The following is a 21,235-nucleotide window of genomic DNA, read 5'->3' on the forward strand; positions in this document are numbered from 1 at the left end:
TAGCCTTGGCTGGTCTGGGCCACACTTTTGTAGACCAGGTTGGCCCCAAACAGAAATCTGACTGCCTCTTCCTCCCCGAGCTGAGATTAAGGCGTGTACTAACATTCCAAGATTAAGAAAGTAAGTCAGGTGGGTAGAGAGGTGGAGGTGGGTCTGAGAGAAGTTGGTGGGATAAATATAACCAAAATGAATATGAAATTCTCAAATAATAAATTATTTTTAAAATTAGCATGTAACAGGCTATGGTGACACACACCTTTAATCCCAGCATTCAGGAGGTGAGTTTGAGGCAGGCCTTGTCTACAGAGTGAGTTCTGGACAGTGAGGAGTACACACAGAAATCTTGTCTCTGACACACAAACAAGCAGAGGGGTATAAAACGCTGGTGTTTGAATAGAGCCTAAGGTTGCAGATGGAGGCCCCTCCGACTGCCAGTGTAGAGTGGGGTGGACTTGCCATGCCTGCCTGAAGAGATGGCACAGCTGCACAGACAAGAAGCCCAGTGGCCCAGTCACACTCCTGAGAGGAGCCCTGGAGGCCAGGCCCAGCACTCTCCCCTCCCCTCCCGCTACTGCCTTTCCACCTTTCCCAGTCGTTGCCCTGACTACCAGCAGGTATGTGTCCTGGGACTGCATCTGGCAAAGGAGCTCTGTGAGGTGGATGAGGATGGGGACTCGTGGCTGCAGGTGACCCGAAGGCTCCCCATTCTGCCCACGCTGCTCACCACCCTGGAGGTGAGCCTCCGCATGAAGCAGAACCTGCATTTTACTGAGGCTGCGCTGCACCTGCTCCTCACCCTGGCTCGCACCCAGCAGGTAGGAGGCTGCCTCGGGTGGGAAGACTCTGCTGGTGCTCGGTGGTCCCCATGGTTTGATTCCGATCTCTTCCTGTCCTTGGCAAACCTTCCCGGGCTCCATCTAATGATGGGTTTTTCTGCTAGGGAGCCACAGCAGTGGCTGGAGCTGGCATCACGCAGAGCATCTGCTTGCCCCTCTTGAGTGTATACCAGCTGAGCAGCAATGGCACAGGACAGGTGAGTTCGTGCCCAGGCTCTGGCCCCCTGTAGCTCTCAGGTGACAGGTGCCCACCTTGCTGTTCTTCCTGTTTCATCCCAGTTCCCTGGTGGCATGGGGCTTCCTGCCCTTGACTCATGGCTAATGAGAGGAATGTAGCTGCCAGAAAGCCCCTGAGTATGTGCTTAGCGTGGGTCTGGCTCCAGTCTGATCCAAACAACATCAGTGCCACCAGGGCCAGGCTATTAGCCTGGACGCTGTCATCCCCTCAGAAGGCAGTTTGTACTTGCATCCATCATGTCTTCTCTTCCCCAAGCCTGAGGGCCGGCAGCAGGTGTGTCTTAGTGTGAACCATCGCACAGCACCTCTTATTGGACACGCCATGCCTGTTAAGTCTTCATCTAGCTGAACCTCTCTCAATTTAGCAGGAACATGTAGAGGGCCAGAGGAGGGCAGGGGTATGGCCAGTGGACAGTCTGACTAATGGCGGACTGGGTTTGGAACCTGGTGCTCTTGCTGAGTCTGGTAGCCTTGCCCCTCCTAGCTCTCGTCATACCTAGTGGCAAGTGTCCACTCGAAGAGACTTTTCTTTCCAGCAACTGGGCCACAAAGAGGCTCTGCTGCTCTGAGTGCGTTCCTGTCGCAGCCATCCTGAGTCTTTGTGCCATTTGCCATAGACACCCAGCACCTCTCGAAAGTCCCTGGATGCCCCGTCCTGGCCAGGAGTTTACCGCCTCTCCATGTCCTTGATGGAGCGGTTGCTCAAGACTCTACGCTACAATTTCCTGACTGAGGCCCTAGACTTTGTGGGTGTCCATCAGGAGCGGACCTTGCAGGTGAGGGGCTGCCTACCTCACAGAAAGTGGTACTCAAAGCCATTGCAGGTGGCTGTGGGACTTGGGCTATCGATTCCCTTATTTTTGAGGTATCTCAAGAAATCTGCCTTGAGTCACCTGACCAAGGGGAAGCCTTCATTGTAATGCCAGCCCCTAAGCATGTGTGGGCCCAGGCCCTAATCTTTATAGGTAGGTGGACATGGTGTGCAGGTCCCTGAGCATTCTCTGCTGTCCTGTCCTCACAGTGTCTCAATGCCGTGAGGACAGTACAGAGTCTAGCCTGCCTGGAGGAGGCAGATCACACTGTGGGCTTCATCCTACAACTGTCCCACTTCAGGAAGGAGTGGCACTTCCACCTGCCTCAGCTCATGCGTGATGTTCAGGTGGGCCTCGCACACGGCTTCTTAGAGGGTGTGGGCAGATGAGGGGCAGGGAGTCAGTGGACATCCTCAGGGAACTGTAGGCTGTCTCTGAACGTGGGCTTCTTGCTTGGGGCTGCTTACTTAGGTTAGATCTTCCTCCATAGTGAAGTGAGACTGGACGAGAACTTGGGCTCAATGAGGTAGACTTAGGTTCAGAACCCTCAGGAGAAGGCCTGAAGCTGGAGGAGCCCACAGGCTTTAGGGCTGTGGCCATGGCTATTGTCTCTATGACATTGGCCAGTCCCATCACCTCTGTCCCTTCTTCAGTGTGGAAACAGTAGTGATCCCCACCTGACTGATGTCTGAGGACTGTCATATGCCAGCAGTGCAGGGAAGCACTCCAGGCCTGAGCCCTGCTGGTTAGAGCATCAGTCAATGAGAGGGGAGACGTGCTGGCATCGCAGGGGGACATGTGTTCATAGGGTGGCCTCCATGAGTTTTTTCTGTCCCTCCTGTGTCCCAGGTGAACCTGGGTTACTTGTGCCAGGCCTGCACTTCCCTCCTACACAGTCGCAAGATGCTGCAGCACTACCTACAGGTAAAAGGCCCCCAGCTGTCACCACTGCCAGCACCGCCCTTGGTCTCCCACGACTTAACCTTCATTTCTTGACTCTTCTCAGAACAAAAATGGCGATGGCCTCCCTTCGGCTGTCACTCCCCGAGTTCATCGGCCATCCACCACCACCACCGTTCTGGCTACCCCATCTGGCTGCTCCTCCAAGCAGCCTATTGCTGACACTGAGGCCTCAGAACAGCGAGCCTTACACACAGTCCAGTATGGCCTTCTCAAGATTCTCAGCAGGACCCTGGCAGCCCTGCGCCACTTCACTCCGGATGTCTGCCAGATCCTGCTGGACCAGGTATTGGTTGCCACCTCAAAACAAATGCTTTGGTTTCCACAACCAGCCTTGAACCTGGGCTTTGCAGTCTACTATGCTGTGCCTTGGAGAGCCCCCGGCAAGTTCCAGAGTGCTGTTTTTTTTTTTGTTTTTGTTTTTAATTAATTAATTTATTTATTTATTTATTTTTGGTTCTTTTTTTTCGGAGCTGGGGACCGAACCCAGGGCCTTGCGCTTCCTAGGCAAGTGCTCTACCACTGAGCTAAATCCCCAACCCCAAGAGTGCTGTTTTTTGTCTTCCAGTCCCTGGATCTTGCTGAGTACAACTTTCTATTTGCCCTGAGTTTCACCACTCCCACTTTTGACTCTGAAGTAGCCCCCTCCTTCGGAACCCTCTTGGCCACAGTGAATGTGGCCCTCAACATGCTTGGAGAGGTAAGCTGGTGAGGTAGGCCCCACACAACTTTCCACTTGTTTTGGAACTACGGAACACATCCAGCCTCTGGAGCCTAGGCCTCTTCCTTCAGGGGCACGCTGGAGTTCCCATGAGTACCAGGGGATAACTGGTATACAAGTTCTCTAACTGGTCACTCTTACTGCCAACTTGATTCTTATATTGCTTCCTCTAGCTGGACAAGAAAAAGGAATCCCTCACCCAGGCGGTGGGCCTCAGCACACAAGCAGAAGGGACCCGGACATTAAAGTAAGGCCGAGTGTTGAGGCCTGGGCAGTGTGGGCTGTGGTTCTTCCGTCTGTGGCTCCGCCATGTTTGTCCAACATTACCCATACCTGCCGCTCCAGGTCCCTCCTGATGTTCACCATGGAGAACTGCTTCTATCTGCTCATCTCCCAAGCAGTACGCTACCTCAGGGACCCGGCTGTGCACCCCCGGGACAAGCAGCGGATGAAGCAGGAGCTGAGCTCAGAGCTGGTATGGATGTAGGGCTGGCCAGCGGGGAAGGCTGTGTGGATGCCACCTGTCTTGTCATTTGGGGTCAGCAACAGTGGCCCGGGATCTCATTAATCTGATGCTTTTCTTGCAGAGCACATTGCTTTCCAGCCTCTCACGTTACTTCAGAAGGGGAGCCCCCAGCTCCCCTGCTGCTGGAGTCCTGCCCTCACCACAGGGCAAAGCCACCTCTCTATCCAAAGCTAGCCCAGAGTCTCAGGAGCCTCTGATCCAACTTGTGCAAGCCTTTGTCCGGCACGTGCAGAGATAGGGCAAAGGAGGGCTGTCTACTTGCTGCTCCCTCCCAGCCTGCACTGCAGCCTGGGCAGAGGCTGCTGCCACTGAGCAAGCCACTCCCTTCGTCCTCCTCACGCCCGCCCGCTGACATTATTTTTATATAGCTGAAGAGGTCAACAGCACGGGCAGAGGACAAAGGGTCTGGGTGCTCAGACTGACAGCACCCTAAGGTGGCCCCGTCCTCTGAGCGTTCCCGTGGCACTTAACCAGCCAGGGAGGCCCAGGGTGCCGCAGCACAGGAGAGACCTGTGTGAGTGAGGGTTTTCCATGATCTATTCTTGCAGTTTTTTTGATAATACTGTGGTCTATTTATACAAATATTAAAAGTGCTGTTTATAGACTGGGCCTTTAGAGTCTGTTGTGCGACGACTTTCAGAAGCCCCAGATGTTGGGGATAAGGGGTGGCTGGAGATGGCAGGATTCCTGTTGATGGCTGACTTACCAGTACCTGCCCATCTAGTCCTGAGCAGACTCTCAGGACAGGCACACAAGAGAGACTAGGTCTGTCAGTGTATACAGGTCTTCCCACCGTGAAGCCCCAGCATGCCCACTGGGACCACCTAAAATAAAGCATGCCCACACGGGATGCTCCAAAAGCAGGCTGTGTGGGGCTCCCTGCCTGCCACTTGCAAACTGTAGTATCTTGAAGAGGTAGATGACCTCTTGTCCCTCACAGCTTCGGGCCGAGCCCGTAAGTGTTGGGTACTGAAGTTTCCTTGCTCCCTGACAGGCAAGCCATTATAGTCCCATGGATCCAGGTTTAGGGACAGATGTTTTCTTCAGGCACAGAGTGTTGTGTAACTGCATGTGTGAGACACTGGGGCGCCATGAGGACTTCCTCTGCTCTGCTGTTGGGGTGGCTAGTGCCATGGCTCCACACAACCTTTCTAAGAGACCAATGAAGTCTCACGTCCATCACTCTCAGGGCGGCCGCTGGACTCTGATCCTGACAAGAGCCCAGGCTATTTGCACACAAAGGAGGGTTTATTTGCCAGAGAGCAAGCAGACAGGCAGAAGAATGTCAGCTAGAAACTGAGGGGACGCTGGCTGTGGCCACTGCACCCAGCCAGAGCCCTGAGGGGAGTGGGGAGGCAGCACTTGGTGCTGCTGCTCTGGCTGACCCTTCTGGTCTCCTGCCACACTGTCCCAGCCCTGCCTGTTTGCTGCTGAACCCTCAACTTCCTCAGATGGAAGGCAGATGTTTCTCTCATGCCAAGAGCACATCCCCAGCATATCCTGGGCCCGTGGTGGTGTCAAATGTTGTGACCCGCGGCCTCAAGGGAGCTGGGAAGCCTGGGGTGTGCAGGGTTGCAGGTCAGAAGCAGGGCTAGCAGAGGGGCCTGGAGCCATTCTGTCTTGTGGGGTCCTTAATAGCTGAGTGACGGGCACAGCCAGAAGGGGTTAGGTCCCTTATCCTAAGCAGCTCTGTCACCAGCAGACAACTAAGTGGCAGAGCCTGGGAAGGGGCTGCTTAACTGAGAAGTTCCAGGTAGGTGACAGGAACCTTGCCCTTCTTGTTGCCTCTCTCACCAATGAGCCAGTCGGGGTCCATGCCCGGCAGGCTGTAGACAGTGATGAGCTGTTGGGAGAGAAGACACTTAGGCCATCGATGACTAAGCTGGGCAATGCTGCTACCTCCCTGTGAGAGCTGTCACTCAGGGCTGTACTGGGCCATGGAGGTTAGGGACTGCTTCTTCAGACCGGTAGTCACTTTCCCCGACTCCCACAGCTCCTCCCCAGGGTCCAGGGCCTCCACGAGAATGACCAGAGTTGTGCAGGTCTGTCCAGCTCATCTGCCCCTCAGGACCTTATACCAACCTCGTCAGCCAGCAGGGCCAGCTCACTGCTGTCAGCTGCCTCATAGTCGTAGAGCACCCGGGCCTTTCGAGTCCCGCTGGCTGGTGGAGCCACCTCCTCCAGGCACAGTGCTGCCTCTTCTGGAGGGGCCAAGCCAGCCCCAGTAGGTACCACAGGCATGGTGGCCGCAGTGGTGGTGGGTGAGGTGCTGCTCAGGGGTGGGGAGGCAGGCTCTGTAGTGCCCACGAAGGTGCCTGGAAATCTAGAGATAAGGGTGTCTCAGCAGCCAGTGCTAACCTGTGAGCCCCACATGCTCTACAAGACAGACCAGAGACACTGGCCCATTTCACACACAAGGAGGCCCAACCCTCAATAACTTACATGGCACCCTGGGAGCTGGCAGCACAAGGGGAAAAACAGAATAAAGGAAGCTGAGATAGTCCCACCTGCTTGTCCCTGCCCACCTCCCACCGCTGCATTAGCCCCTGGGGTCTCTGGTCCCTGAGGGCTCACCACACGAGGCACCCAGGTGGGGTTCTAGGCAGAGCCTCCAGTTCAACCTCGTGTATCAGTGGGGTTTCTGAGCTCAGAAGAGAAGGCCCTTGGCCAGAAGCATTGGGCCACTCACTGGGTCTGGGAGCTAGGGGGCCTCAGAGACCTGGGTCCAGCCACACCTGCCTAGCTGTTTCTGCAGATCCAGCATGTGGCGGTAGCACTGTGCATAGTAGGTGGTCTGAGACTTGACGAACTCATGGAGGCAGCGAAGGTGGTTCACCTGGAAGGAAGTTCTCCATTTAACCTCTGGCCTTAGCAGAGCCTGTCCCCATCTGTGCTCTGACAGACCATGCTTCAGACACCACTGGCTGGGGATGGGATGCCCGGTCTGGGCTGGCTCTGTGGCCTCTGCAGCAGGACTCGAATGTAGGACTCACATGGGCACTGCTGATCCCCTCCAGCAGGAGACGAGTAACTTCTGCCTGCCGGTCAAACTCGGTCTGGGCCGCTCGAAGCTCCTGCTCAGCCTGCGGGGGAAACAATATCACCGTCCTCCAGGAACAGAGGCCTGGCTCTAAACGCCTGGCTTTGCACCTACAGCTGACACCCAGGGATGTCAGAGCCCTTTTGGAAGCTGTGGCTAGGTGCAGTGACAAACCCTCCCAACCTGACAGGGTAGAGTCTATCAGGAGATGCTGCTATGGGAACTAACGTTCTGTGGGACAATCATTTCCCAGAGGGGGGTTTAGTGTCCCCGACCAGGACCCCAGAGAGTGTGAGGCACAATCAATCGAAAGCGAAAGACTCCCCATCTACAGCAGCAGTCATGTCTGGGTCCCTCCCTGTCCTTGTCTTAGCACTTATCCCCAAGTCCCCTAAGACCCAACTCACCTTGTCTACCTCATCGTTCCAAAGCTGTGGGGACCAGAACAGCACGGGCAGCAGGGAAGGCAAAGTGGGCACTGGTCAGTGGAGGAGCAGTGACAGCCGAACGCCAGAGCCCGTGCCTGCCCCAGCTCCCAGGGACCCAACCTCCGCCCACCTTCCTGCACAACCCAGCCCAGCCGCAGGAGCTGAGGCTGGAACAACGTTTGGTGTAGGGGTAGGCAGGGGGTACACATCCCACTCAGCATGCTGCATGCAGGGCCAGCCGACTGGAAGTCTTGCTTCTATTTTCCTACAGCCACCCCCAACTCTAAGTGGGTCTTAGAGACCAAATGTCCCCACCCCACCCTGACTCCTGCTCGGAGGCAGGACAGGACAAGTGACCCTGGGCCAGTCACTGAACCTTTCTGTCCTCCGGCAGGGAAAGGCAGCCTCGGGCCAGAGTCACACTGGGGGTCAGTGGCAAAAGAAAAAAACAGGGCAGCCTCCACCCTCCGGGATGTTTCTCCTTCCACTCGGCCCAGGGAGGGGAGCGGGAAGTGTCATCCAGAGTCTAGGGAAGAGAAGCCCCCCTCCCCCCACCATGACTTAGGAGACCCAATTTATGGTCACGTGTGGAAATCTGGCCTAGGGCAACACTCTGACACATGAACTGCTGACCTGGGCCAGCAGAATGCACAGCCCACAGTGGGGGACACCACTGTTAGGTGCCACGTTGGAGGGCTATATAGCGGGCCTGAGCATTGACATCTCAAAGACAGTTGCCAGCCATGGAATGACAGCACAAATCATACAGTAGCATGCTCAGAACAGGAGCAGAGGGCGGATGGCCTGTGCAGGAGTTTCACCCAGGGCACAGGGAGAGAGATGTGGGGCTGGCCTAGCCCCAACAGTCCGTATACACCGACTCACACCAGGCTACTGTGCCAGCCTAGCCTGCCTACCTCCGTCCTGCCTCCAACCTGCTTTCCAGTAGCTTCCCAGGCCATCTAGCTTGCAACCTACCACGGTGCTAAGGCAACCAACCAGTTGTCTAGGAATCCGAGACAGGACGCCAGATGCAGGCGGCCTCCTCTTACCCCAAGGGTCCCTCAGACCCACCAGGAGGCTTGAGTGGTATACCTTTGTGGGAGAAAGCATGGGATGGAAAGTCCCTCAGCTTCCCTAGAGGTGGTACTGTGTGCTGTCCTAAGGACATGAAGGGGTTCTCTACAGCTGGCCAAAGAATCTTCTACCTTGCCTAGGGAGAAGCCAGCTCAGCCTGCCTGCTGGATCAAACTGGGCCACATGGAGTTGTTTCCCTGAGCTGCCCCTCAGCCTCTCGGGATAACCTGCAACATGAGCAGGCCCTTTGCCTCACCTGCTGTCTTCCAGGCCTGAGCTGGCAGAGCCAATGGCAGGAGCTGTGGGCCAAGGAGGCCAGGGTGGGGCAAGGCATGATGGAAGGGTTGCTTACCGCGGAGGCGCTGGCCGAGAGAATGTAATTACGAGGTCTAGTCTCCTGAAAGTCAGGCACCGTCTGGCGGGGAACAGAGTTCATGGGGGAGAGGGGTCACCCTGGGCCAGGACCAATGTTGAGGCCTGGAGGTGGCCCCAGGGTCTCCTATAAGGAGATGCAAGGAACCCTGGCCCCTGGGACAAGAAGAAAGACAGACACAACACAGACCCTCTGCCCACTCCAGCCCGATGGAGATGAGACAGGCTTAGGGGTCCAGTGGGTCGGAACTGAAGACTCAATGGGCAGATGTGTGAGGAGCCCAAGTAACCCACAGGCTAGGCCTGCCCTTCTTCCAGGTCTTTGGCACACAAGGAGTCCCAACAGATCCACGGCCCTCCCCACCATGGCTTCCTCCAGCTCAGAACTTCACCACATTGTTTGTGGCTCCTCCACCAGGGCCAGATCCCTCCCCACAAGAGTGGATAGATGGATGCATGGATGGACAGAGTGACAGGCAGGCTTTTAACGTTTGCAAGAAGCTGCCTCCCAGGCCAATGCCTGCATCCCCACAAACCAGAGGCTCTGCATGGAGGTCAGCCAATTGCAAAAGCCTGAAGGCATGCCCTGGGCTGGCCGCAGCACCTGGGCCCTCGGGCAGGGTGAGCGAACCGGAAGCAGCACAGCACATGGGGCTGGTATACTCACATCTCCCTCACACTGAGCCAAGTTACCCAAAGCAGGACGGAAAGGAACAAAAACAGAGAGTTAGTAAGTCCACAGCAGGGAAGCAGGTGCAGCCGGACCGGCGTAAGGCGGCTATAGAACTAGAAAGACACAGGCCACCCTGAGGAGCCCAGGGTGAGCAGGCCCTAGGACACTGCTCATACCTCACATGACTCACAGGCCCAAGGCCTTCTGGACCCAAAGGGGGAAAGCGGTTACCCTGCAGTGACTAAGGAAAGGCAGAAGTGACAGGGATTGTGGCTGTTGTGCACAGGTGATTGACAAGAATCACAGGTCATTCTCTTTGCATAGGGACCGTGCACACCGGTAGCCTGGGACCCAGCTATGGCTCTCACCAGAGGCAGTGCAGCCCCGGAGAGCACACTGACCAAGCTGTGGGGCCCAGCAGGCTCCCTGGTCTAGCTCTCCCTTTAATTGAGAGGCTGAGAAGCAGAATCTCCCTAACATACCGTAGGCCTAGGGATTTCCTTCTCAGGACCTGTGGTGGCTGTTAGGTCCCTTACACCCTTGAGCGGTCTGCATAGCAAGACAATGCTCAGCACTTACGGCCTAGCTCAATAAATCAGTTTAGCCTGTCCCATCCTGCTTGAGCAGGCTGGGTGTGAAACAGGAGCAGGACGGCCCAGGCCCTGCTCCTTAAACAGTCCCTGCATGGGCTCTGGGGTCTGGCCAGCTCTAGTGCTCTCCGCAGCCTAACCATGGGGCACTTTGTACCCATGTTCAAGCAGCAGGTGGACAGTTAGTAAGTGAGCCATATCCGGGCAGGGCCAGGCTGAGCATCCACGGAGGCAGGAAAGGCAAGCGAGCATTCCATCCTAGTTCTTAGAGGCCAGCAGGGTACCCAGCCCAGGTACAGGCACTGTGAGTCTGCCCACCTCATACATTCTGTCCTGGAGCCACCAGGGTTCCCTGGGGTGGGGACAGACACCATGACCTGACCAGTCAGCACAGTCTAGCCCCAGCCAAGGAGGAAGAGCATGCCAAACACCAGGTCCCCACGGACCCCATCCCTGGACTCCCCAACAGCCTGGGAGCAAGGAGGGGACAGGGGCACTTACCGTGGCTTTGGCTTCTGCCGCCTTGGCCTTCTTTAGCCGGGCTTTGCAGGCATCCAAGTCAAGGCGCCGGTTCTGCAGAAGCCGCCTCTCCTTCTGCAGGGGCAACAGGGACAGTGGGATGGGGCCAGACCCCTGGCAAACTGAGACCCAGAAATGGACAGTCATTCTTGGTCACTCAGTTTGCAGGAGCCACCTCTAAGGAGGTCTGGGTTCCCTGCCTGGGATGAAAACCTACAGAGTTCAGAGGAGTGACCCCAGACTCCTCACCGAAATCGTTTTCCAGTCCCCTTCCAGGAAGTTGCGCAAGGGTGTGAGGAAGCTGAGGGAGGCAGTGTGAATGAAATCCCGTTCTGCGGCTCCCAGACGCTTTTCAGCTTCTGACACCTTCATCAGTGTCTTCCCTGGGAAGAGAGTCATAGGGTGAGGAGGGGCAGAGCACAAGCCACTCTGCCCCCAACAGTTGCCAATCTGAGACAGGCAGACCTGCTGGACGTCTAACATGAAGAGAATGGTCAGGGGCTGCTGGCTGGGGCGTGGCTGGGGTGGAGCCTTGCCTAGAAGGCAGGGCATGAGGCCTGGTGTCTAAGGGCAAACAGAAGACCGGGGAGTTCCGGAATGAGAAAAAGGAGTTCGAGTATCCCCCAAAAGTCACACTAACTGAACACAGCTATCAAAGATATCAACCCGGAGACCTGTCTGGTGGGAAGAGAGCCACCCCTGCCAGAACTGAACACAATCCAGAAAGGTCTGAGGCATCTTGGATGCCTCTCGGCAAGCACACTTGTGGTATGTCTGAGGCAGGCTGGAAAGCACTCCAGCCACTTCCCACCACCAGCTGCATGGGAAGCCTCACCCCTACGAGGCAAAAGCTAGCTGTAAACTGCTCAACCTTTAGACGAGTGAGTTTCCCAATTCACACACGCTCACTTCCCGGGAAAGTCTCAGGGGAGGAAGACGTTTAAGAACAACCTCTGATCAATACTGGCTGACCACTAACATGTACTGACCCAAGAATGGCTCCCTTGCCTTGAAACGAGGAGCAGGCTGGGAGTGGTGGGCAGGCCTCTAATCTCATCAACTTCAAGGCTGAGGCTGCATGACCCAGAGTTAGAGGCCATTCTGGGCAAATCAGTAAGGTTCTGTCTCCAAGGGGGTAGAGGGCGGGGGAAGACTTTTGTAAATCTAACACACCAATAATTACATTAAATGAACTGATAAGGACGCCAATAAAAAGGAAATGACTATCAAAATGGATATTTAAAAAAAAAAAACAGGGGGGGTTGGGGATTTAGCTCAGTGGTAGAGCGCTTGCCTAGCAAGCGCAAGGCCCTTGGTTCAGTCCCCAGCTCTGAAAAGAAAAACAAAAAACAAAAAACAAAAAAAACAACAAAAAAAACAGGGGCTGGAGAAATGGCCCAGTGGTCCTCCCTGAGTTCTTATATTTTTGGTTGTGAGCCTAGCCTTTAACGGCTGAGCCATCTCTCCAGCCCCCTCCCTGAGTTCAAATCCCAGCAACCACATGGTGGCTCACAACCATCTGTAATGGGATCTGATGCCCTCTGCTGGTGTGTCTGAAGACAGCTACAGTGTGTGTATATATATATATATATATATATATATATACACACACATATATATATGTATGTATATGTATATGTATATATATGTATATGTATACATACATATATATGTATATATATAAAATAAATTTAAAAAAGATTTATTAAAAACTAAACATTATCTATACTGAACATTATTGGTTAGAGCCACACGTGGGATTTTGTGATATAAACAGATGGAGAAGAACAGAAAAGGATACTACACAATGGTGGCAGGCACTAGAAAGCTAAGTAGCCAAACGGGTGTCAGACAAAATGGACCTCAGGCAGAGCTGAACTGGAGGCAAGGAGAGCGTTCCCACCTCAGTTTTTGAGATGGATGCTTTCCACACTCAGTCTCCCGAGGGGTGAGAACACAGGCTTATCCCGTGCTAGCTACAGTGGTGGTTCATGGGGATCATGGCGGGGGTGTCACTCAGTGAACTCAGACTTGAACTCAGATCCCCAGCACCTACATGCCACTCAGTGCAATGGCATGCATCTACAACCTCACGACAGACGGCAGCGGAGACAGGAGGCTGGCTACCAAGAGCAACAGAAGGAATGAGCTACAGGCTAAGCGAGAGAGTGGCGGAGGAAGACACGCACATCTGACTTCTGGCCTCCACAAGCACGCACACGCACACGCACAGCAACCCGCCAGGAAGGCAAGGGTAAGGACCTCACAGGCCACACCTCACACCCACAAACCGTATGAGAAAAGTCAGCGCAGCAAACAGCTGGAAAGGCCCGTTCTTTCTCAATAACCACGTGAGGCCATCAGCAAGAGCACACCGTCAGCGGCCAACTTTCCTGAACAATGATTTACCCAGTAACACGTAATGTAGACACAGACCAATCCCCTCATGGGTCATATGCCAAGCCAGAGGTTCTCAACTTGTGGGCTGAGCCCCAGGGTCGAAGGACCCCTTCACAGGGGTCACCTAAGACCATGAGAGAACACGGGATTTACATTGGGATCATAGCGGTGGCACAACTACAGTTATGAAGTAACTTTACGGTTAGGGGTCAGCACAACATTCAAAACTATATTAAAGGGTCTTGGTGTTAGGAAGGTTGGGAATCAGCTCCCAGCTAAACCACCATCCCAAGAGCACACAGTGACAGAACCATGGCTCCAGCCGCATATGTGGCAGAGGATGGCCTTGTTAGGCATCAAAGGGAGGAGAGGCCCTTGGTCCTGTCAAAGCTTGATGCCCCAGTGTAGGGGAATGCCAGGGAAGTGGGTGGGTGGGGGAACACTTTCGTAGAAGCAGGGGGAGACAGCGGGTTTCTAGAGGAGAAATCGGGATAGGGAATAACATTTGAAATGTAAATTTAAAAAAGGAAGGTTGAGAATCACGGGTGTAGCCCATGAAAAAAGTCCAGAGTTTTAAACTCTAGACTGAAGATCAACGCCATTTCTCAAAAGGTTAGGAGACGAGCTGAAACAATGGAAGACAGACAAAAACATGGTATTGGTAGCCTGAGCTGGGAACCAGGATGGACTACCTACTGGGAGACTTTTGGATGAGGGACATCCAAAAGGTTGAGATGTTTGTACAGCTCTAAATTCTTCACTGGCGTGTGTGCGTGCGTGTGTGTGTGTGTGTGTGTGTGTGTGTGTGTGTAGTACATTTTATGGTATATAAGGTATAGTTGAGGGCTGGAGAGACAGCTCAGCAGTTAAGAGCACTGACTGCTCTTCCAGAGGTCTTGAGTTAAATTCCCAGCAACCACATGGTGGCTCACGACCATCTGTAATGGGATCCGATGCTCTCTTCTGTGTGTCTGAAGATAGCTATAGTGTACTCATATACATTAAATAAATTATATATTAAAAAGTTATAAGGAATAGTTGAATAAAATTCAGAAATGAAGGAGGAGAGACAGCATGACTCATTGTGACTCATATCCTCTAGATAACAGCAAACGAATTATGAGCTGAAGCCAGGGTCACTGGCTGCTCCTGCACAGGACCAGGGTACAGGTTCCAGCACTCATGTTGGCAAGTTCACACAGCTTGGAACTGACTCCCTCTTCTAGCCTCCCTGGGCACCAGGCACACCAGTGGTGTAGGCAGAACGCACACGCACAGAAGAATAAATCCTCTTCTTAAAAGTTAGGTTGCAAGCACGCTCCAGTGGCACGATCGGTTAGCGCGCGGTACTTATAAAAGTTAGGTCGCAGGGTACAGAAGGTCCTATCGAAAAGCCCTTGTCAGGCCTGGGGAGCTGCTCTGCCAGGTAGGTGCACTGTGCACAGCATGAGGACCTGAGTCGATTCCCAGAACACACGGATGGCAGGTACAGTGACATGTGATTGGAATCTCAGTGTCCCACAAGTAGGGACAAGGTGGATCCAGAGGCTTGCTGGCCGGACAGCCGTAGTCTAACCAGAGAGTAAACACCAAGTCTTAGTGGGAGGGAAGATGCCCAAGGTTGGACCTCTGGCCTTTACATGCATGCATATACAAGCACCTACGTGCATACACACGACCTAGGGCTGGCTGGGCTGCAGCTCAGGGGTAAAGTGCTTGCCAAGATCCACAGGACCTGGGATTCCAATTCTAGCACCACAGAAACAACACACATACATACATACAACATACACACATACATACAACACACACACACTGGATCCCACACATGCACATGCACACGCACCACACACACGCACTCACCACACATACCACACCTCACACATAAATCTAAACTAGTTAAGGTAGGATCCATTCTTTCTCTTCTACACCCACGGAAGATCTTACATTTAATAAACTCAGGTTATCTACAGAATTGTAAACAGCAGAAAGTTGGCCTGACGGCTGCCACCCTCAATCAAAGCCCTGTGGAGCTCTGGGATTTAAGGTCAGCCCTAAATAGCAAAACCCAGTCCAAAGTAAAAAGGATGAGAGGGGAAGGAGGGAGGTGGAACTTCAAAAGTCAGAGACAGTGCCCCACAATCTGGCTCCTGGCTCTGAGGTCTGCTCACCATAGGGAGTGTTGGGGCCCAGTTCGCTGGCTGCCTCTGCCATGTACTGAGCCAGCAGCTCCCCATTGGTGACTCTTGAGGGCACCTTTCTGTCCAGCTTCTCATACAGGAACTCCTCCACTCGAGCACCTGTAGGGAGACAGCAGCCTAAACCACAGGGCTCTCTGGTCTAAGCCAAAGACGAAGATGAAGCCAGGGAGAAAGCACACCCTGGGTACCACCCCCATCCCCAGCATCCATCCTGAACATGTCCAGACCCTTACATCCCCATCCACCCTGGGAGACCCAGATGGACGCCAAGGTCCAAAATAACAGCTTGAAGCGTCACAGCACCGAAGTCAGCACCTCCATGTCTCCCCATTTGAACAGGATTTACAGTGTGTAACACACATCTGAACAGCACCCTGTCCTTGGTCCACAGGACTCTCTGGACACTTAGGGACACTGCAGGTTTACAGGTGACATACAGGTTGCCTTCATCCTCTAGTTTGTCTGTATGACTTTGGTCAAGTCCTTTCCCGCCTCGGCCCGGAGCCCGGGCTCGCACTTGTAGTTTGCATGCATCTTTCCCCATGGGTCCTTCATTTTAGCCTTTCAGCCCCTCTTGCCAGCCTGGCCTTCCCTCTGGTCCAGAGAGCATCCCGGAGCCCTGTGCCTGTGGTCCTGAGCCTGACGGGTGCCCACCTGCCTCTACCCCACACCCACTCACTGGGATTGGGCTGCAGCAGCACCTCAGTCTGCCTCAGGATCCGCTCCGTCCAGTTCTTGGTGCTGTCTGCCCGAGCTAGGAGGTTTTCAAAGTGGGCATCAAGTTCAGTCTTCTCAGCTTGGCCAAACTTCTCTTCTGTGAACTGGAGAGGAAGTAGAAGAGAAGTCCTGGGGTCAAAACCCTTCACGACTCACCCTGGGTCTTGGTTGCCTTTTTCTAGGGTGAGGGGATGGGTAAGTCAGGATTGAGGCTCTTGGAAACCACATAGCATCCCTGGCCCTCTCTCCACAAAAGCATGTATGCTCCCAGTGAGGGCGAGCCCTGAGGAAATGGCCACGGGGCTGAGGGAGAGAACTTGGTACAATTCTTCAGGGAACAGGTGGGGCCCAGAGCAAGGGTCTGTGTCACTGTGGGACTCCACAGACAGCTAGGGACTTTGGGGAAGAGGGGCTAGGACAGAGACCAAAAAGAATCTAGGTTCTAGGTTAAGAGACCCTATTCATGCCTTGGTTCTACTTCTTGAACTGGGTGGCACTGAGAAAGGGCTTTGTCTCCAGTTTCCCCTTAAAACAGATAGTAAAAAAATCCTTCTCACAGACTCTAGAAGGTAAGACAGAAAGATGTGGGTTAGACATGAGGGGGCCGGCAGTTGAGCCTGTGCCCAGTGTGAATGCACAAGGCTGCCGCTGGGGAGCTGATGGCACGCAGTGTGTGTAGGGAGGGAGCGTGGGGAGGGAGGCTAGCCAAATGTTTGGCCTCTGGGTGTGGCAAACAAACAGAGAACATGGCCAGCCCACCAGAGCCAGCTGCTGAGTGTACCCAGGACCTGGCAGGTCACATGGGTCCTCCATCAGAGCTGGCTGCAGCCATGTGGGCCACCTAGGAAGAATCAGAAACTGGTGCAAGTCCTGGCCATCTAATGTAGAAAAGCCAGGAACAGAAATGCTTTTTTCGGGGTTGGGGATTTAGCTCAGCGGTAGAGCGCTTGCCTAGCGAGCACAAGGCCCTGGGTTCGGTCCCCAGCTCCGGAAAAAAAAAAAAAAAAGAAAAAAAAAAAAAGAAATGCTTTTTTCCAGACAGGTGGCTTGTCCCAGGTCACCGTCCAGCAGCAAAAGGTAAAATCTGCTACAGGTGTAAGAGAAGGACTGTGTTGTACAGCCCGGGACACCCTCTGCAGTATCCGGGTCAAGTTTCCCATTATACAGATATAACCACTGAGGCCAAGAGAAGGGCAGTACTGCAGTCAGGGTCTAGGGGGCAGGAGGCTCTTCAGAGCCATGGCCTGTGATGAATCATCCAGAGGCCAGCCAAGGAGCCACCAGGTCTCTCGACAGTCATCAATTATGTAGCAGGCCTTGGGCTGTTCCCTGCTCTAAGACCTCCTCCCTCAGCTCCCTGTGCAGCTCAGCCTCTCCCTATCTTCACAGTTCCTCCCCTTGTCCATGTGGTTCTAACTCTACAGGGGTCCAAACCATAGCAGGTCCCCAGGTCCCAGCCCTCCCAGCCCTCTAGAGGCTGCTGTTAGTCTCACTTTCCAGCTGAGGAAAAGCCCCAGAGAGGCAGCAGCTTCTCCCTGGAAAGTGGCAAACACCCACCTCACAGAATATCCAGCCAGCAAATAGTATGGGCTTAATTAACAGTTTTCTTTTTGGAAACACTGGGGATGGAACCTGGGGCCTCAAATTTCCAAGAGCAGAAGACTCCTGCTGGGCCACAACCAGCCCAGGGGTACTGTTAGTGTCATCACTATAAAGTCTCCCAGAGGCATCACTGGGGGGTCGAGGGGGCTGCCAGATGTACAAATTCCCATGCCTCCTGGGCTTTCCTGAGCCCCGGGCTTCCACCGTCACCCACTGCTACCAGCTCACCATTGCTACTTGGACGAGGACGAAGCTTGAGATCCTCAGCGGGGTGGCTCCCCGCACACACCCACAGGCATGGAATTCATACTACTCTGTGCTGTGCGGTAGGCTTCCCTGCCTCCCAGCTCTGAGGAGGCCCCTTAGCCACTGGCACCTGCTTCCCAGATTCAGGCTGAGGTTTCAGACACAACTCTGGGGCCCTTTGTGAGGAGTCCACCCTGAAAATCACTCTCGAAGATGAGATTTTTGTCCTTAGGTTTCAAGTTGGGGAGGCCTTGCTCCCTTTTGGATTCGTGAGGTGGATCTCTTGAAACTGTCGCTGGTCCACACAGGGGATGTGTGCTTGCATGTCTTGGTGCCTGGCTCCAGGACACTTGTCCACAGGAGCTGTCACGCCCTAGTAATAAAGAACACCTCTATCTTTCCTGATGTCTCCCATGGCAGACACCACACTGGGTCACACTACAGGTGCCTGCCGCCTCTGCTACGTGGTTCCTTCTCTTCAAAGGGGAAGGGGATGATGCCTGGAACAGTCCGAGGCAGTTTCCAGCAAGATGGCATCAGCAGGAGGGTGGGTGTGTGGAGCACAGAAAGCCTCTATTTATAACACTCCCAGCTCCCTCCTCCACCCCAGCCTGGGCCCTGGCTGCAGCTCAAGTGTGACCCGTGTGCCAGCCTCCATCAGGCCGAGAGAGGCTGGAAGCCCTATGCCAGCACCGCCTGTGAGCCCTGTCTGTGGGCCTGGCCAGGTCAGATGGCAGGACCCAACAGTGGCAGGAAACCAGCAGATCAGGTTCTTCCCAGATGTGTGAGATAGTGTGGTTGCCATGCCAACACTGGGACAGGCTTTTCCCTCTTGCAAGAGACAGAGGCTCTGAGATCCTGGCATCCTCTCTAGTGCTGGGGTTGCCCACCAGGCTTGGAACTGGGAACAGAAATGGCAATCCTCACTGGGACACTAAGTCTCCTGGGAACCCTGTGCTTTCTAGTAAACATGACCACATGGGCCTCTGAGGGGAGGGGACTGTGCCCAGCAGGTCAGCAAGGGCAACATACAGAACTTATTCCTGGGGTACTGAGATGGCTTAGCCCAGGGATGCAGAAATCCCAGGGATCCCACACCAACCCTTGGAGCAAACAAGGCCTCCAACCTCAGCCTCACACCTGCCTTACACAAGGGCAGGGTAAGGCTAAGGTGACTTGTCCAAGGTTACACGCTGCACAGGTGCATTTAACCTCAGTGGCTGCATTTGCAGTCAACCTGGGAAAGAAAGCCATTCATCCCATTTCTCAGAGCGAGAAACAGAGGCCCTCAGGTAAAGCTCTCCTGCCCCCCAAGGTCATGAGAAGCATTAACATCCACATCCTGACTCCAGCAATTCACTGAGACATTAATTGGCCTCAGTTTCTCTTTCTTATACCAAATGTTTAGGACTTGCTCCAATATCAGCATTATGGGCCTGGACAGAACCCAAAGAGGGCACCCTGCCAGATCCTAGCCTTCTGACATCCTTTAGGCCTGGAAGTAAAAGGAAACAGGCCTCCCGCAGAGCAGAAAGGAAATAACTCCTGGCTTCCGGCCTTAATATCCAAGCGTGTGAAAGGGACAGGATGGAAGGAACCATAGCACCAACCTGCCCATTGCACGGGTATGGAAACTGAGGCCCGCAAAAGGTATTGAGATAATTTTTGTGTGGCCCTCAGCCTCCCAGCCTGGCCTGGGGCGGGGGCGGGAAGGAAGGGAAACTAGTGCAGGGAGGTACCAACCACCCAATGGTCATTCATCTCCCGGGCTGTGCAGGCACCAGGAGAGTGGGCAAAACCTGTCAGTGCAAACGGGCACTGCCAGGCGCCCAGGCACCGGAGCCCAAGCCTCCATGGGTCTCGGGCCATCAGGGAGGTGCAACTGACCTCGCTGGGAGCTCCCCTGGGCAGCTCAGGGACAGGGGAGCAGGGGCCGGAGCTAGCCCCAGCGCGCACAGCCGCTGCTGCAGGGAAGGGGCTCCTGCTGCAGGGTGCCCGGGCGCGCTCCACATCCGGGGACCGTGCGCGGCGTCGCGCCAGGCCTCACCTGCACTGCCCGAGTGAAGAAGATGCCCGCGTCCGACGCCAGCTTCTTCATATTGAAGTCCATGGCGCGCCCGTACGCAGGGCCGCCGCGCCGGCCCCAGTGTAGCCGGCAGCCCCCCGCCCCGCCTCGCGCTCCCTGCCCGCACCCCGCCCACCTGCTGCCTGCGCCCGCCCTCTGCGCGCGCGCGTCAGCAGACTAGCCCAGCGCGGGGCGGGGCCAGGAGGGGCGGGGCCAGGAGGGGCGGGGCCAGACGAGGCCACGCAGGGCGGAGCGGCGCTCTGCTGGGAGCGCTGCTGTCCCCTGCCGGCCGCTGGACACAGCAGCTCTAATGAACATTTTACTAAAAGTTTCCATGCTCCCTCCAGGTCTCTGCAGACGCACCTTAACAATATATTATTGATTACCTTGGTAATTCTTTGTGCAAATTTTTGGGTTTTTTTAAAGATATTTATTTACTTTATGTATATGAGTACACTGTAGCTGTCTTCAGACACACCAGAAGAGGGCATCGGATCCCATTACAGATGGTTGCGAGCCACCATATGGTTGCTGGGAATTGAACTCAGGACCTCTGGAAGAGCAGTGCGTGCTCTTAACCTCTGAGCCATCTCTCCAGCCCAATTTTTGGTTTTTTTAAAATACTTTGGAATATATTTGGTTTGAAACAGGGTCTTTCTAGGCCCCTCCTGGCTTAGGACTCCAAATATAAACCAGGCTGGCATCCAGTTGACAGAAACTTCTGCTGGGATTAAAGGTGTGTGCCACATCTATCCGTTTTTGTTTTGCTTCCTGTTTTATTTTTTTTCCTTTGTGTGGCTGTATGTTTGTGTTTGTCTGTGTGTACGCTTGCTTATACATGAGCCCTGGGTGTTGCCCTGGCGGTGGCATTCCACTCAGGTTTCTGCCTCCCATTACACCATAGGAAACCAATGCTTCTGGAATTTACATGACTTCTTTTATTTGGGCTCTCAAGGCTGTGCAGTTATGAAGCCATCCTCCCAAACCTGTTTTTGCTCTTAAATTTCATTTTATGTCTTATTTGTGTGTGCACGCACATGCGTGTGCTCGAGTGCAAGGACCTGCGTGTGAGATGGGGGACACGAGAAAGCCATAGCACATATGTGGAGGTCAGAGAACAACTTTCTTTTTTTTTTTTTTCGGAGCTGGGGACCGAAACCAGGGCCTTGTGCTTGCTAGGCAAGCGCTCTACCACTGAGCTAAATCCCCAACC

The 21,235-nt window shown here is 54.3% G+C and overlaps 2 protein-coding genes across 32 annotated transcripts in view; one reads left to right on the plus strand and one right to left on the minus strand.

Annotated features, from left to right (window-relative positions):
* Window positions 1-4,696, plus strand: part of Nup188 (nucleoporin 188) — a 56,349-nt gene extending 51,653 nt beyond the window's left edge. For 2 of the 4 annotated variants that reach the window (XM_087653536.1, XM_087653537.1), the window contains exons 35-44: window positions 612-815; window positions 941-1,033; window positions 1,691-1,849; window positions 2,095-2,232; window positions 2,735-2,809; window positions 2,892-3,131; window positions 3,414-3,545; window positions 3,740-3,813; window positions 3,912-4,041; window positions 4,154-4,694. In XM_087653536.1, the coding sequence (XP_087509662.1) occupies window positions 612-815; window positions 941-1,033; window positions 1,691-1,849; window positions 2,095-2,232; window positions 2,735-2,809; window positions 2,892-3,131; window positions 3,414-3,545; window positions 3,740-3,813; window positions 3,912-4,041; window positions 4,154-4,330 (1,422 nt within the window). In that variant the 3' untranslated portion in view covers window positions 4,331-4,694. Of the gene's footprint in view, window positions 1-611; window positions 816-940; window positions 1,034-1,690; window positions 1,850-2,094; window positions 2,233-2,734; window positions 2,810-2,891; window positions 3,132-3,413; window positions 3,546-3,739; window positions 3,814-3,911; window positions 4,042-4,153 lie in introns of all 4 variants that reach the window. The other 2 variants (NM_001427655.1, XM_087653538.1) reach the window with 2 other exon arrangements.
* A 623-nt stretch (window positions 4,697-5,319) lies between these two features.
* On the minus strand, window positions 5,320-20,173 carry Sh3glb2 (SH3 domain-containing GRB2-like endophilin B2). Of its 28 annotated transcripts, none has more exons than NR_172010.1 (13): window positions 20,005-20,140; window positions 16,072-16,213; window positions 15,363-15,491; window positions 11,041-11,220; window positions 10,774-10,866; window positions 9,677-9,688; window positions 8,990-9,052; window positions 7,540-7,563; window positions 7,086-7,175; window positions 6,828-6,928; window positions 6,535-6,549; window positions 6,175-6,415; window positions 5,320-5,935 (listed from the first exon to the last, which is right to left on the minus strand). NR_172010.1 is itself a non-coding variant. In XM_087652695.1 (13 exons), the coding sequence occupies exons 3-13, from the start codon at window positions 15,403-15,405 to the stop codon at window positions 5,828-5,830; spliced, it is 1,062 nt and encodes a 353-aa protein (XP_087508821.1). In that variant the 5' UTR covers window positions 15,406-15,491; window positions 16,094-16,213; window positions 20,005-20,173; the 3' UTR covers window positions 5,320-5,827. The 28 variants fall into 28 exon arrangements, 26 of the variants coding, with proteins under 26 accessions (XP_087508821.1, XP_087508811.1, XP_087508827.1 ...); XM_087652695.1 differs by lacking the exon at window positions 9,677-9,688 and adding an exon at window positions 7,937-8,086 and having other exon boundaries at window positions 11,041-11,174; window positions 16,094-16,213; window positions 20,005-20,173; XM_087652685.1 differs by lacking the exon at window positions 9,677-9,688 and adding an exon at window positions 7,937-8,086 and having other exon boundaries at window positions 11,041-11,174; window positions 20,005-20,173.
* Between the last annotated feature and the right edge of the window lie 1,062 nt (window positions 20,174-21,235).

This window comes from Rattus norvegicus, chromosome 3 (assembly GCF_021556685.1).
Source record: "Rattus norvegicus strain SHRSP/BbbUtx chromosome 3, alternate assembly SHRSP_T2T, whole genome shotgun sequence".
In the NCBI taxonomy this organism is placed as follows: Eukaryota; Metazoa; Chordata; class Mammalia; order Rodentia; family Muridae; genus Rattus; species Rattus norvegicus.